The sequence below is a fragment of the Phyllostomus discolor genome, chromosome 4, assembly GCF_004126475.2.
Source record: "Phyllostomus discolor isolate MPI-MPIP mPhyDis1 chromosome 4, mPhyDis1.pri.v3, whole genome shotgun sequence".
Taxonomy (NCBI): domain Eukaryota; kingdom Metazoa; phylum Chordata; class Mammalia; order Chiroptera; family Phyllostomidae; genus Phyllostomus; species Phyllostomus discolor.
Genome location: NC_040906.2, coordinates 45,534,570 through 45,549,880, shown reverse-complemented (window position 1 = coordinate 45,549,880; position 15,311 = coordinate 45,534,570). Strand labels below are relative to the sequence as shown.

Below are 15,311 nucleotides of genomic sequence, written 5' to 3'. Positions count from 1 at the left end.
GCAATGTGGGTTTACTGCGCTGAGTCCTGACCTTTGGTTGTTAAGTACAGCTCTGCTGTGCTTCTCGCCTCTCCTCTTGGCTCCAGTCGGGCAATCACTGAATAGACGCCTAAGGAAAAGACGTGAACATTTTCTGTTATATTTGAAAATAACACTTCTTTATACAAATATTGTATGTATTATTCATACTTCTCTTTCCTAAAAAACTATTCTTTTATACAAGTACAGAGTGTAAGTATAAACTAGCGTAGAAACATATAGAACAGAGAAGGCTTAAATTACACATTCATAGGGACACTGTCAATCAAATTACCTTCATCATCTGGGGTCACATTGTGGATGGTCATATAGTGGCAGCGACCATCATTCCTGAAGTTGTATTTCTGGCTCTCAGTCAGTTCTGTTGGTCCTTTGTACCACGTTACAATGGCATCATCAAAGGACACCTCGCACTCGAAGGTGGCAGACTGGTGCTCGCTCACCACAATGTTCTGTATGCGCTTTGTAAACTGAATTGGTTCAGCTGCGTGAGTACAAAGAGAGTCACAGTTAGACTATACAGGAAGAAATTTCTCTCACCCTGCTCTTCCCTGAGATATCTAAAGTCTCCATCTTTTTACCCAATTGGAAAAGAGCAGAAAAATGCTGAAAATATGCAAGAAGGTACAGTCGTCCCTCGCTACATTACAGTTCACTTATTGCAGCGTCACTGTATCGCGGGTAATACTGCAGTAAGTGAACTGCGATGTAGTGAGGGGTGACTGTTACTTCACTGGTGAGTACCCATAGAGAACTTTATATGTTGTTAAAATTACGTAGGTTTTAAGCCCTGGCTGGCGTAGCTCAGTGGATTGAGCGCGGGCTGGGAACCAAAGTGTCCCAGGTTCGATTCCCAGCCAGGGTACATTCCTGGGTTGCAGGCCATAACCCCCAGCAACCGCACATTGATGTCTCTGTCTGTCTGTCTGTCTCTCTCTCTCCCTCCCTCCCTTCCCTCTCTAAAATAAATAAATAAATAAAATCTTAAAAAAAATTACGTAGGTTTAAGACTGTAGAAAGTGTTTAAGAGCATATGAAGTATTTATAAGAGTGTGGGAAAGGTTAATGAGAAAGTGGGAAAGGTTTATAGAAGTGCGGGAAGGGTTTATAAAGCCTTAAAATATATGTAAATAATAAAATAAATATAACACAGCTACTTCGCAGATTTTCACCTATTGTGAGGGTCTCTGGAACGTAACTCCCTCGATAGGTGAGAGATCACTGTAATGCACTTGTTTGCATCAGAAACAAAAACAATTATATCAATACTTGCATTCCTACAGGATATGTTTAGAGAAGCATAAAGCAGTCCCTGAAAGTCCTTCACATGTTTACATGAAGGCAATTGTCAAGCGTGCTTATAATCCAAAAGTAAACTCACACTTTAAAAATATTAGTGAAATGGGAGGTTCAAAATAAAGGAGACATAACCTAATTTTACTGTAAAATTCACTCTCCTTTGAAATTCTTTCTTCTATAAAATTATTTTGCTATGCAAGATCTAGAATGCTCATTATTTGACATGTATAACTTTCTCTGTGAAATACTTTCAAATTCAATAAGAAATCTGTGCTCCTAAATTTCAGAAGATCCATTTCTGAATCTGAAACCTGCTTTGTAAGCAGCCACAGGCACACATGGAGGAGCCCAGCCACTGAGCGTGTCGTGGGTGCTTAGTAGGAGAATGGGCTGGATGGGAGGGTCCTTCTGCCAAGTCTCATTTGGAAGCCCGAAATTCAATGTATAACAGCATCTTGAACATCTCAGACACCATATGTACCCCTGGAGAGCAGGATCATAGTAAAATATGCATTATTTTTAAAATGCTGAGTGGTTCCGACTGGATCCTTTAAAGTGAAAACTGTTTTGGAATTTTTGAACTTTACAATCAGGCATTGGTATTTGTTATAAAGCAGGTCAGAGAAGTTGCAATGCTTATGTGTTTAAGTCATATCATCATAGGTCAGCAACTATACATAGGCACCGAAAAGTGGACTGGAAGTGGAAGCCACCATTATAGTCAAAGCATTGCCCAGTATGCTCCAAAGGTGACCAGAGAATGTATGCAGTCAAAGGGTCAGGACATGGATATTTATGCTCTTAAATCTCGGGATTTATTTACTTGGGAATCTCACTTTATTTGACAGACTCATAAGGTTGAAACATGACCCTCACATGGAATAATGATTTTTGAAAATAGCTGTTTATCATACATCATATATTCTGTTAACTTTATCTATAAAGTTTCATACAGATAGAGTCTAATTAATTTCCATAAACAAAATAATCCCTAGCCAAGACCTTCTGGATATACGGCCATGAAATCTGGTGCTTTCCAAGATTTCTTTCTGGGAATCAGAATCATAGATGTGAAAATTATGGGATTTAGTAGAATTGCAAAGATTTATTGAATTTAGAAAAATTATAGAATTTAACAGAAATAACTGTTTGAAAGACATGCCTTTGTTTAGATTGAAATCTGCTTCTGGTCAAAAAGAATTGTGCAAAGGCATTGGCACTTACGTGAATATTTCCCATTTGATGTACGAATTCTGAGATGTGAGTGAATGCTGTGAGTAATTATGTTGGGAATGAGAACACACCCACACTCTGGGAGAGGCTTGGTGGTGGGGTGGCAGGGGTCCTGCCCACCACCCGCCATTGATGTAAGTTGTGATAACTCCAGCTCCATTCTTTCACCCACCTTCAATCCTGAGCTCTGCTGAAGTTTCCAGGTCTTCGTATTTGCAGGTGTATTGCCCCTGGTCTTCTGCTCGAACATCTGCAATGGTCAGCTTATGGACTTTGTGTTCCACTTCTGTTTTATGTCTGCCTTGGGGTTTAAGGATCCTGCCATTTCTGAACCATTCAGATTTCACATTTGGCACAGAAAACTGGCACGTCATGGTGCAAGTCTGGCCTTCTTTCAAAGTAACATCCTGCAGGTGCCGTTCCCAAGCAGGCTCTGTCGGTACGACACAGTACACAGGTTGCTTAACATCATAGGCAGGTATGCCCAACAGTCAACTAATCTCACAGGTTTTTCTTTAAATAAAACTCTACTTACCAATTACAGTTAGTTTAGCACTAGCAATGTGTGGGCCACACACCAATCTATAATTTCCCTGGTCCTTAAGTTGGCAGTTTTTGACTCTGAGTGTATGTCGATCACCATCAATGCTTATTTCAAATTTATCACTGGGTTCCAGTTTTACAGTCCCTTTGTACCATGAAAGCTTGATTTCTGGATAATTAATCTTAATGTCAATTTCAAACACAGCATCATTATCTTTCAAAACTGTCTGATTTTCAATATCCTTGATCAGAGTGACAGGCTAGGAGAATAAAGAATTAAAATGCATTAGTCACTCCTTCCCTTATAGTTCCCTGTAATAATAATATATTCCCTTTATTATCAGCATCTTTAATTTTACCTCTGTCTGTGACAGCCTTTGCTGAATAAATGATACAAGTTCTTCAAATTCCTTTTCTTCTTTCTCTGACTTCTCTATTTCCTCAATTTCCTGAGAAGAAAGAAAAGGTGTTACATATGAAATAAAATTTGAATTAGGGGATACAATGATTAAATTCAGCTTCCATTCTCAATGCTGCTTAGGTTATATTAAATGATCTTATAAAACTGTAGGGTTCTGGAAATTTAAAAGGCATATATTAGAAGTTTCAAATGTGAATTTTTAAAGATGATGCTATATACAAAAGGTCATACCAATCTATGCGTCTCTTCTTCTTGACTTTGCTTTAGCAGTTCAAATGCTTGAAGAAGACCACGGAAGTCAGTGATTCCATACATGCGGGCATATTTTTCATATTCTTTAGGATCAACGTTTTTGAGAAGTTCCATGATATCAATTTCTTCTTCTTCCCCAGAACCCCTCTTTAAGGCTGGAGCCCTAAGTAAAGTAAGAAATAAACATAAATCACCTGTCTTCTACTTATTTTGAATTTTCTACCATCATTCCATGGTTATAAATGTCATTACAAGATTTTTTTTTCTCACAGAGTAATAGTTCTTTGTCCTTTATTGAGGAAATATTAATTTTATCATGTTAACTGAAACAATAAAGAATATGAGTGTGGAGATGGAGTGGATTATGATTGGACCATTGTTATAAAGTACAGAAACTTGATCAAAGAATTTTAAAAAGGAAAGATAGAACATTTTTGTAAACTTTACAACCGAAGAACCTTATGAAACAATCATAAGGAAAAATAATAACAATAATAGAAAGCATTAAGAAGGGATAAATATCATATATAGTGGGGAGGATGTATGAAATTAAATGTTGATTAATTTAGTAATCCAATAATTATGTTGAAACATAAATTGTGTTAAAATTATTGGTAATTATAAAAAATGTTTAAAAGAGTTGATCTAGGAAATGATTCGGAGCATGAGAAATCATACATAGAATCAAAACGTTCATACCTAGACACACATGCAGATTTTTATAAAAGCCATTTTTTTGTTTAAAATTTTAGTAAAAATTTATCTTAATCTCAAAACTTTCTCATGATTTTTCAGAATTTGATCTTAATGAGCCACTAACTTCCACTCAAATTTTGTGTATTTACTTATCTTTTTCTGTGAAAATGTCTGTGTGCTTATGTTCTTTCACAGTCCGAATCTTGGAGGGGAATGGCCTTGCCTTTTGAGAGATCCCTTTTGTGAGTGGAAAATTAACGGGTTGTTTTTTTTTAACTGAACTTACTTTTTCAGCATTGCTCTAAGATCTCCTTCAATTTTCTCTTGTTTCTTCCTTTCATCCACTTGTAGGTTAACATTACTTTCAATTTCACCATGTTTATTAAATGCGACACATCGGTATAATCCAGAATCGGTTTTCGTGGTGTCTCTAATCTCGAGCTTTGCTTCATCACCTTTCTGTTGGATAGAAATGCGACCTCCTTGGTTCAGCTGTCTCCATTTCCCTTTCGTCCATTTGACATTAGGGATTGGATCACCGCCGACTTTTGCAATGAACGTTGCGGTGGTTTCTAAAGAACAATGAAAACAAATGAATACAAAATGTATTTTCCAAAATCAGTTCTTCCAAAATTAAATCAGTAGTCAAATGTATAAGTTAGATGAAGCTGTATTTTTCATGCACTACTTACTTTCCACCACTCTGATACTCTGAGGTTCTGACACAAAGAAGAGTTTCCCGTCTACTGCAGCTTTCTTAGCTGCTGGGGCGGCAGCTGGTTTGTCTAAAAAACACATTGATATGTTTTGTTACCACAATTACCTTAAAGCTGTAATAAATCATGGCCTTTGTAAAATAAGTTTTATGAGTTTGGCTGAGTTAAAAATATGCATTCCAGGACTCACTGTATATGAAAGTGGACTACAGAAGATGAAGCAGTTTGATATACCTTTGTAACTAGTTGTAGCTGTCACATGCAGTGTACTCATAGTATCAAATCTTATATTTCTAGATGTGGCTTTGTCATACAGATTTCTGCCAGGGCTACGACACCAGGCTGCCTTATGTCACACTATTATGGCATCATTTTGCAACTTCACTTAATTTTACCCTCTTGTACATGTTGAAGGACTTTCAAGAAATATTATGGTGAACTTGGGCAAATTTCAGACAATTTTTATTGAAATTATTTTCATAAAATTATCTAATACTTCAGTTATAATGAGGCTACAAATTGTAAATGAGCAAATCTGATGTTTCTGAACATCTAATTTCATTCTTATTTAACTTGTAAAAAGCAAATGAATAAAAGTAGTTGTAGGCTTAATCTGAATAATACTTTTTAGGCATCTGTACCTTTAACAGTCACTTTTGATTTGGAGGTGTCACTTCCAGCCACATTTGAAGCTTTACACACATAGTCTCCCGCATCCGCTTTAGTCACATCCTTGAGTTCCAGCATAGCGGTCCCATTAGCGAAGCTGAAGCTGCACCTGTCTGACGGCTTTATTTCCTTGCCAGCCTTCAGCCACTGGATCCTGATTGGCTCTGCACCCTGGACATGGCCACTGAGCTGCACGAATTCTCCTTCACTCACTGTGACTGGACTAAGGTGCTGATCAAACACAGGTGGCTTCTTAGGCTCTGGAATTAAAAAGGCATTTTTAAACATAAAATAAAAAGGAATGTAAAGGCAAAGAAATATTAAATTTCAGAAAAGAAACAAGTTTTGCCTCTGGCAGGTAACACTGGTTACTGCAGAACTGAATCACGTGCCTGGTTGATTTCTCTCTGATGTCACTAGTTACATTTGTTGAATTAAAAAAAATAAATGTTTTAAAACAAAGAACAGATAGCATGCTGCTCATACATAACCCAGGAATCTGTGCCTTGTCTGAGCCTACAAATATGGCACTGGTGGTTATTACAACTTCCGTGCACAAGATTGATTCTCTCAAACCTGATACAGCTGCATTTTTGCTGAACTCTAAAATCTAAGGGCTTATTGGGGAATTCTGGTCATCTGGGTCAGCAATTCTTGCTACCCTCTGTGAAAGAAAGCCAATATTTGAGTAACCATAGCCCACATCTTAATATGTGGTTTTCTCTGATGTTCATCTTTAGCTATTAAGTGCAACTATAGTAGTATTTAAAACTCAACCTTTGCCGACAGGAATTAGGAGCTGAAATTCAGTGTGTAAATGAAAACCAATGAGGAAGACACATGTAACATGGTAGGAAGGCTGGGCACAACTCGGTGTCAGCCAATGATTTTATGTAGTGGTTCTGGGACTGACATATAAGAATGAGGCAGTATTCACGACTGTGAAGACTAAAACTTCTGATGTCTACTCTTTCTTAAACTCTGTAGCTAAATGCCCTCAGAATTCCATACAAACTTTTATCCACTTGATGGCAAAAGCATCAGGAATATAAATCATGAATACAAGTCACTGCCAAACACATATTGTTCGTTTTACTAATGATGTTTTAAAACTAAATGAACTTAAATCCTATTAAACGAGTGATAAAATGTGAGATTTAATATAAAAGAAAACAACTCAATAATAATAGACTATTAGTGATATTAACCTATTATCTGTGTGCCCTGATATGGCCAAATATATCACCAGAGTTGGTACTTAATTCCAAGTTATTTTCAGGAGGTTAATTTGTAAATTTTTTTAATTGAATGTTTTGGGGTGACATTGGTTAACAAAATATTAGAGGTTTCAGGTGCACAATTCTACAACACATCATCTGTACACTGTATTGTGTGTTCACCACCCCAAGCCAAGTCTCTGTCCATCACCACTTATTCCCCCTAAACCCTCATCCACCTCCTCCTGGTAATCACCACACTGTTATCCATGCCCATGAGTTTTTTCTCTTTCTTCCCCCCCTTAGTGCTTCCACCCCTTCTCCCACAGCCTAACATGGTTTTGATGAATCTGCATCATAACCCTCTGGGTGAATCCATTATGGTCAGAGGATCAGATTGAGATGATCCTCTTAAACAATATAGTCTATTTCTTTGCCTCAAGCTATGACTGTGTATTTAAATACATCTTCCATAATTGTATGCAATAGTATCATTCCACTCATCTATTTTTTCCTTTTTAAGTAAGTTTACTCTTTTATCTGTGATTAATGTTCATTTTTAGGCTAAAAGATTTGGACAATATATGTCAAACAATAATCCTTTAGAAATATACTTTAAAAAATACATGCTATAACTTATAATAAGCAAAGCTAATGCAACACTCAACTGTAAAAATTGTTAAATATATCAAAATAAATGTGCTTCATAAAAATGCATATGTCATGTATGCATGGATTACAAAGTAGACTTAGAGTTTTCACTGCCTGAGAGAATTTCGGGATGTGATTTACTAGCTAAGATTTTTAGTCTATTATACAACACCTACTTAGCTGAGCCATGTATTTGTAATAAATTACAAATAATATACATTTTAAGGAAATACATGGAATTACAGTAAGCCAATTAAATAATGTGTATTTATATCCACTATGACTTGGTCCATAGAGTTGAGGAAGAAATGCATGTGTCTGAAGCAATGCAGTGACTGTCTCACAGGCAGTGAAGGGACACACAGTGGGGGGACGTGGAGAGAACTGACCTTTGATGACAACTGATGACGTACACAGAGCAGAGCCTGCGTCATTTGACACCTTGCATGTGTACAAACCAGCATCGCCAGCGCCCGCCTTCTTGACTTGCAGCAGCAGTATGTTGTTCTTGAATGTGATTTCACAGTTAGAAGTCGGATGTATCTCGATATTATTCTTGTACCAAGCAACAGTTATAGGCTGGGAACCAGCAACACGGCCTTCGAGTTTGAAAGTGTTCCCTTCTGTTTCTTCTACTGTCTCTGAGAGCTTTTTCGTGAAACTTGGTGGGGTTAGCCGCTCTGTAGGAAATTGCAAGGATATAAGACGTGGAATCCAGAAGCAGTTATTAATATGAGGTTTTTCAAGAAAAAGAAGTCATGTTTTTTATAAAAAGTCAATGCTGACCAACTAAATACTAAATCAGGGTCTGTTCTGAAATATTTTGGCCTCATTCCAAAGCTTACTCTAAATTGTTAGCTGACATAAGGGAGAGATAACAAGGATAACTAATGGCCATTTACAGAGGCAGACAATTGTAAAAAAAATAAAAATAAAAAGGAGATTGGTCTTTTAATCATTTTCATGCCATTTGTCTAAAAATGTGTCCTAAACTTTACTCGTTCCTAATAAAAACTGCACCCTTAGTATAGAATGCAAAACGATGACATTTTGTCAGACCACACGCAAAACAAATGGTACCTTTTATGTTAAGTCGAGCCGTGCAGGAGTCCTTCCCCACCTCATTCACAGCATGGCAGGTGTACTGCCCAGAATCTCCCTTGTCTACTTTCAGAATTGTCAGGTGGGCAGTGTTTTCCAGATAACTAATCTGGTAGTTGCCGCCGCTTCGTATCTCTCGGTTGTCTTTGGCCCAGCTGACCTTTATCGGTTGTGTCCCCGTAACATGGCACTCAAAGTCTGCACTTTCTCCCACCACGGCATCCACAGGGGTAATGCTGATGTCGAAGAAGGGTGGGTTCTTCCCCTCTAAGAGGACAGAAGAAAGACAGGGGTTCAGACTCCCTTCCTGGACCATCTCAGTTGACAGAAATCACGATATTTTCTGCCTAGTTTTATATTTGACTATAAAGGTTTTAATTATGGAAACAGAAAGAAGTTTAAGAATCCACAAACCTGTGAGGATGAGTTTGGCACTGGAAGAAGCAGACCCTATAGGATTTGTAGCTGTGCAAGAATACTGGCCTGCAAGTCTCCGATCTGTCTTAAAAATGTTGAGGGTGGCTACATTATCTAAGAATGACGTTTGTACATTTGAGTCATCTTTCAATGGCTTGCCATCTTTATGCCAGGACACTGAGATGGGCTCGGATCCACTTATGGTACATTCAAATACAACAGGCAGCCCAACTGTTTCTTGAACATCTCTCAATTGTCGAGAAAACGACGGTGGAAGTTTTTGCTCTGTAGGAACAGAATCAAATTAATAAAAACACTTCTGGACATTTTAAATTTACTGATTATCCTTCTCACAGTTACTGTTTTCTAGGTAATGGTACTTCTATAAAAGCATCAGGAAGTATTGAAATCTCTTGAATGAACTTGAACACAAAGAAAAACCTGGAAACTTTGAAGCAAAAGTGTCACTCTGAGGCCAGCCTAATGCACAGGAGGTGCAAAGATATATAAGCCCATAGACAAGTGATTGGCTTAGATACACCTCCAGGTGGGCAGCATGTTCTCCTTTTCAAGACTGCCTCCCAGCATTTCGAGTGACAGATTCATAGAGCGGGATTTTAAAAATACAGGCACTCATTTTTCTAACAGAATTAATCATAGAGACAAAGGACTACATGATCCTTCTAACTGAAGATTTAGTCATCTTATCTCTCTCTGTAAAGGCAATAGAAAGACATAAGCCACTAATCATTGATGGAATGACTTAAGCAGAAAATTTTTCACTGGGAAAGAATTCCTAAGAAGAAGGCCCTCACCAGATACTTTAAATCTTGTTCAAAAGAAATACAAATTCATTCACTTCTGAAATATTGCAATCACCTTGGACAGTAAGGAAAGTGGACGAAGAAACTTCTCCCACACTGTTTTCAGCTCTGCAGATATATTCTCCACTGTCAAGACCATCAACCTGGTTGAAAACCAGTGTAGCAACGTTGTTCCGAAAATGCATTTTGCAGGTGGTAGTGGGTCTCAACTTTGTATCTCCTTTATACCAGGATACAGCAATTTCAGGGGTCCCAGCAAGCTGGCATTGTAAAGAGGCAGAATCTCCAACAGTCACCTTAACAGGCTCCAGCTGCTTGACAAAATATGGTGGTTCTGCAAGCAAGAAAGAGAATGAGTCATGAAGGAGACAGGCCAGAGTGGTGATTTATAGATAAAGATAGGAAGATACAGTCAGAACAAACCTAGAATCAGTATTTGCGCAGAACAGGAATCCTTTCCAGAAGCATTTTCAATGTAGCAGTTGTATTGCCCTGCATCCTCTACTGTGGTACTTGGAATTTCCAGGATTGAAGATTTTTCGGTTGTGGTTATATTACACCTCTGAGAAGGAGGTACATTTACGCCATTTTTCTTCCATATAACTGAAATGGGAGGAGTTCCAGTGTATGCGCCCTCCAGGATCAGGGATTTTCCTTTCTCTATGCTGTAATCGTTGAGCCTCTTCACAAATTTAGCTGGGGCTATAAGCAAATGGGAAACATGAAACCAAACACATATACACACAGATACAAACACATCCCTTAAGTCATGTATGTTAATTGTGAACGTGTGGAATAGCAGTCAAACACACCTTTCACAGAGAGATGTGTTGTACAAGAAGCTTTGCCTGCTTCATTGCTAACAATGCAGGTGTATTCTCCACTTTGTGATGTATCTACATCAAACAGCTCCAGTTCAGCAACTGAGTCTTCCAAAGACACATTACATCTGTCCCCAGGAACTAGTTCGCTACTGCCCTTGAACCAGCTGACCCTGAAAGGAGGGGTTCCTTTTATGATGCTTGTGAAAGTTACATTGGCTCCTGTTAACACGTCCATGGCATCAGGCTTCTGAACAAAGGATGGTGGTTCTAAACAAAAAAAAGCACACAGCAGAAAAATTTAATATGTTTGATTTGCGATGATGAAAGGGCTTAGAAATCATGACATGCAATCTTATTTTACTGTATTTGTAACTGACCTCTCACAGTCAAAGGAGCACTGCATTGGTCAGAGCCAGCCACGTTAGTAGCTACACATGTGTATTCACCGGCGTCAGATTCCTCCAGCATGTTCACGGTTAAAGCACAGGTGTTATCTGTCAGGGTGGTCTGGTACTTCCTTCCACTGCTGATCTCATTCCCCTCGTGGAACCAGGAGACGGTGATCGGGGGTGATCCGTAGACTTTGCACTCCATCACAATAGAGGAACCAGAGAGACCATTCGTTTCTTTCAATTTTCTTGTGAATGAAGGAGGAATGGTTCGGTCTATGTGTGATAAGAGTTAAACAAACAAGAAACAAGAGTTATGAAATGATTTAAAAAGAGAATTACTATCTTTTTGATGGAATATACCTAGATTTATTTGGTTCTTTTGTGAGAGTATCAAAAAATTCCCCATAGGTTCATATAATCAAAAGCCTTAAGGATCGATGGGCAAGGAACATTATAATAACAATGAAACAAAAGCCCAACCAACCAACCTGAAACTTGAACTGAGACTGTGCAGCTGTCTTTGCCAACGGGGTTTTGCACCTCAAAACTGTATACTCCACTGTCACTGGGTGCCACGTTGATAATCTTAAGGCCAGACACTTTGTTGAAGAAACTTATTTTGTATTTGCTGTCACTTGTCAGTTCTTTTCTATCCTTAAACCACTTAGTGCTGAGTTCGGGTGTGCCAGTGACTACACACTCCAAGGTACAGGTGTCTCCTGAGGTAACGTTTATGGATGCTGGCTTTTCCACAATTGCTGCAGGTTCTAACATGAGAGAAAATTGCATCCAAATTTTAAAATCAAATTGAAAAATGAAAGGAAATGCACACACTGGTAAGTATATGCCTTGTGTTCATAACCACATCCTACTTGTACTGACCGAGAACAGACAGTGTGGCGAAGCACTCTTGTGTTCCAGCATCATTTTTGATCTGACAGGTGTACTTCCCAGCATTGGCAGTTTCTGCCCTTGAAAACTGTAGGGTTGCAGTGTTTTCTGAATAAGAAATCCATATGTTTTCACTTTCTCTAACAATCTCCCCCTTATCTTTGAACCACGCCACGGAAATTGGCTCAGCGCCTTCAATAGTAGTCTGCAGCTGTACTTCTTCCCCAACGATGGTGGAAATGTCACTGAGCTTCTTCACAAATCTTGGTGGTGCTGATGAAAAAGAAGCATATACTGCATTTAAAATGGGTGGGATTAATAGTATTTCCTTTAAATCACGAATCCTAGGAATCAAAGTAGCAATAATGTGTTGTTTCCATTATGTTAAATAAGAGGCATTTTGGTTCACCCAGAATGTATCTCTGGCAGCAGAGATACATTCAAATTTGTAGTAAGCAGAAAGAATTGAACATCTTGTCATCTCCAGCCTTTTAAATCCAATCAAAACCCATTGGAAAATATGTCTAAAAGGGTTCTTGGTAGGATTTAAAAACAAGATGCACCCTAAGCAAAAAGATTTGGAAAGGAAGAAAAGGAAAAGTAGAAGAGACAGCTAGTGATAAAGAACTGGGCAATAGCTAAGGGGCCAACAGAGCATTAATATTAAAAGGAAAAGGGTGCAGAAGAGAATGAAGTCACTCTAACCTTTCAGAGTGATAGAAGCAACACAAGTGTCACTCCCCACATCATTTGTGGCTTTACACTGATATTCCCCAACGTCTGCGGTGTCGACATTCAGTATGTGAATACTTGTAAGGAAGTTCTCAGACATTATCTTGTACTTCTTGCCACTCCTAAGCTCTCTCTTGTCTTTATACCAAGAAACTTGAAATGGGGGAGTACCCTGAAGTTCACATTCAAGATGGACATCGGTTCCTTTCAGTGTCTCAACGGGATGAGGCTTTTTTCGGAAAATGGGTGGTTCTAAAGTTGGAAGGTAATTAAGTTAGGGGGAAAAGAAAGGAAAATTAGGAGGTATTCTGTAAAAATATAGTTATAATTAAGAATCAGTTTTCCATTCCATTGTAGAGAAAACATCAAATTCAATTTTCTATTGTAGCCTTTAAAGATTTTAAGATAACAATGGAGAGAGTCCAGTAGGGTATTACAAGGACAACTAGAGGGGAGGATAATGTGAAAAACACAAAGGAAGAGCGAGATCTGACCTTTAACCTTTAAGGAGGTGCTACTGCTTGCACTGCCTGCTGCATTGTGGGCCTCACATGTGTAGTCGCCGCTGTCTTCAACACTGAGATGGTACGCTTCCAACACTGCCACCGAGTCCAGGAATGACATTTGGAATTTACTGCTCTCTTGAATTTCAGTTTCATCTTTGTACCACAAAACTCTGATTTCTGGAGAGCCTCCTATTTTACATTCGTATCTTGTGTGTTCATCCTGTTTCACAACTCTTGAGGGTTCTAGCTTTTTAATGAACCTGGGTGGTTCTATAGGACCGAGAGGGAAAACACAAGATAAGGAATGGAACACACACGCATAACTCAAGATGAAATAAAAAGATGCTTTTAAATACATTTATTTTTGCAACCACCCATTTCAAATATTATTGCAAAAGGAAGGAGGAAAAGACATGAAGTCCTATTGTGTAACCCCCTTCTCAGCAAAAAGAATCACTTTTCTATTGCAGGATCAGAGAAAGAGTGTGTATCTGTTGGTGGAGGTACTCTGAGGCTCACAGGCAATAAGAGAATTTGATTACTTCCTGTATGTGAATCAGTGGAGGACTGTCTACTTCCTGTGGTTGAAGAGATATCTGTTATGTGCCATGACAAATCAGAATAGCAGAATTGGGTCAGCTATTTTAATATTTTTAAAGTGCCGCTTTCTCTTATGGGCTTTAGATATTTCTTCAACCTTTATAATTTTCCTTTGAAGTTAGGAAAGTAATGTTTTCTTCATTAACTGAAGCAAAATATTCAAGCTTAGGGAGATAAAGATGGTTAGCTATATGCCATAGAGCAAGAGGGCTGCTGAATCTAGTTCTATTTTAATTTCAGGGTATTCATAAACCAACACTACAACAAAAATCTTTAATAATGTTCTAATGGGTTGACCAAAAGCCCACTAAGTTAAGTTAACTTCTTGACAATAGCAGCCATGAACATGCTGCAGAAGGGACTGGTTGTCTTCCATAATGTCAGATACTGATGTATTCCCCCCAGCCACCCTGCCAGCTTTCACGATTACTTAAGTGGGGCTAATGGAGGAAGAGATATTGGCATAATTAATCTGGACTCTTCTTGAAGGGCTTGAGAACTTGGGCCTCTGCTGTCCCTTAGAGGGACAAAATCCATTCACTTAATAACTGCTGTGGAAAATAAATCATTTAAGATAAATTTTTTGTTCTAAGATAACTTCCTTCACACTTGGATTTTCATGCAACTCTGTGAAAAGCTTTTGTTCACTCTCTCTGATCTCTATTTTTAGCTTTCAAAAATGGACTTTCAGTCCAATTGTAGTAAAAAAAATTAAAACTTGACCTCATTTGAAAGGCTCTGGATCCACGTGATCACTTGTAATTACTAGGCCATGCTCCTAAACATAACTTTCAAGCACATCCTTCCTCTTACAGTTTAAGATACTGAAAGTGGGGGGAGAGACCTTGCTACTTAGACAAGTACCTTGTACACCCAGATGAGCAGAACAAGAGTCTTTTCCAGCAACATTGCTCGCGTAGCAGGTGTACTGCCCAGCGTCGCCTTTGCCTACTTTGAGAACTGTCAGAGTGGCAGTATTTTCAACCAGAGTCATCTTGTAGTTGCCTCCAGGGCGAATCTCTCGGTTATCTTTAGCCCAAGTGATTTTGATTGGTGCAGTGCCAGTTACGTGGCATTTAAAAGAACCACTTTCTCCAAGAGCAAGATCTACTGATACAGGCTTTAGATCAAAGAAAGGTGGCACTTCATGCTCTGAAAAGAATGAAGACCAACATGGTGACTTCAGTTTTCATGCTCCCAGACGTGGAGCAGGAGCAAAGTGGCACCAGAGTTGAATGGCCCAGAGCAGTGAAACTGCTTTAGAATGAAGAGGGTAATGTGATGGGCT

At 38.6% G+C, this 15,311-nt stretch overlaps 1 protein-coding gene across 1 annotated transcript in view; it reads right to left on the bottom strand.

The window, feature by feature from the left end:
* Nucleotides 1-15,311, bottom strand: part of TTN (titin) — a 270,387-nt gene that overhangs the window by 164,384 nt on the left and 90,692 nt on the right. Inside the window, 21 exon segments of the mRNA XM_036023238.1 lie at nt 32-109; nt 314-523; nt 2,744-3,004; nt 3,107-3,374; nt 3,474-3,563; nt 3,767-3,950; nt 4,770-5,055; nt 5,176-5,268; nt 5,841-6,128; nt 8,126-8,416; nt 8,817-9,104; nt 9,252-9,539; nt 10,134-10,412; nt 10,502-10,780; nt 10,891-11,169; nt 11,280-11,567; nt 11,783-12,061; nt 12,177-12,458; nt 12,891-13,169; nt 13,412-13,693; nt 14,888-15,175. Of these exon segments, the coding sequence (XP_035879131.1) occupies nt 32-109; nt 314-523; nt 2,744-3,004; nt 3,107-3,374; nt 3,474-3,563; nt 3,767-3,950; nt 4,770-5,055; nt 5,176-5,268; nt 5,841-6,128; nt 8,126-8,416; nt 8,817-9,104; nt 9,252-9,539; nt 10,134-10,412; nt 10,502-10,780; nt 10,891-11,169; nt 11,280-11,567; nt 11,783-12,061; nt 12,177-12,458; nt 12,891-13,169; nt 13,412-13,693; nt 14,888-15,175 (5,160 nt within the window).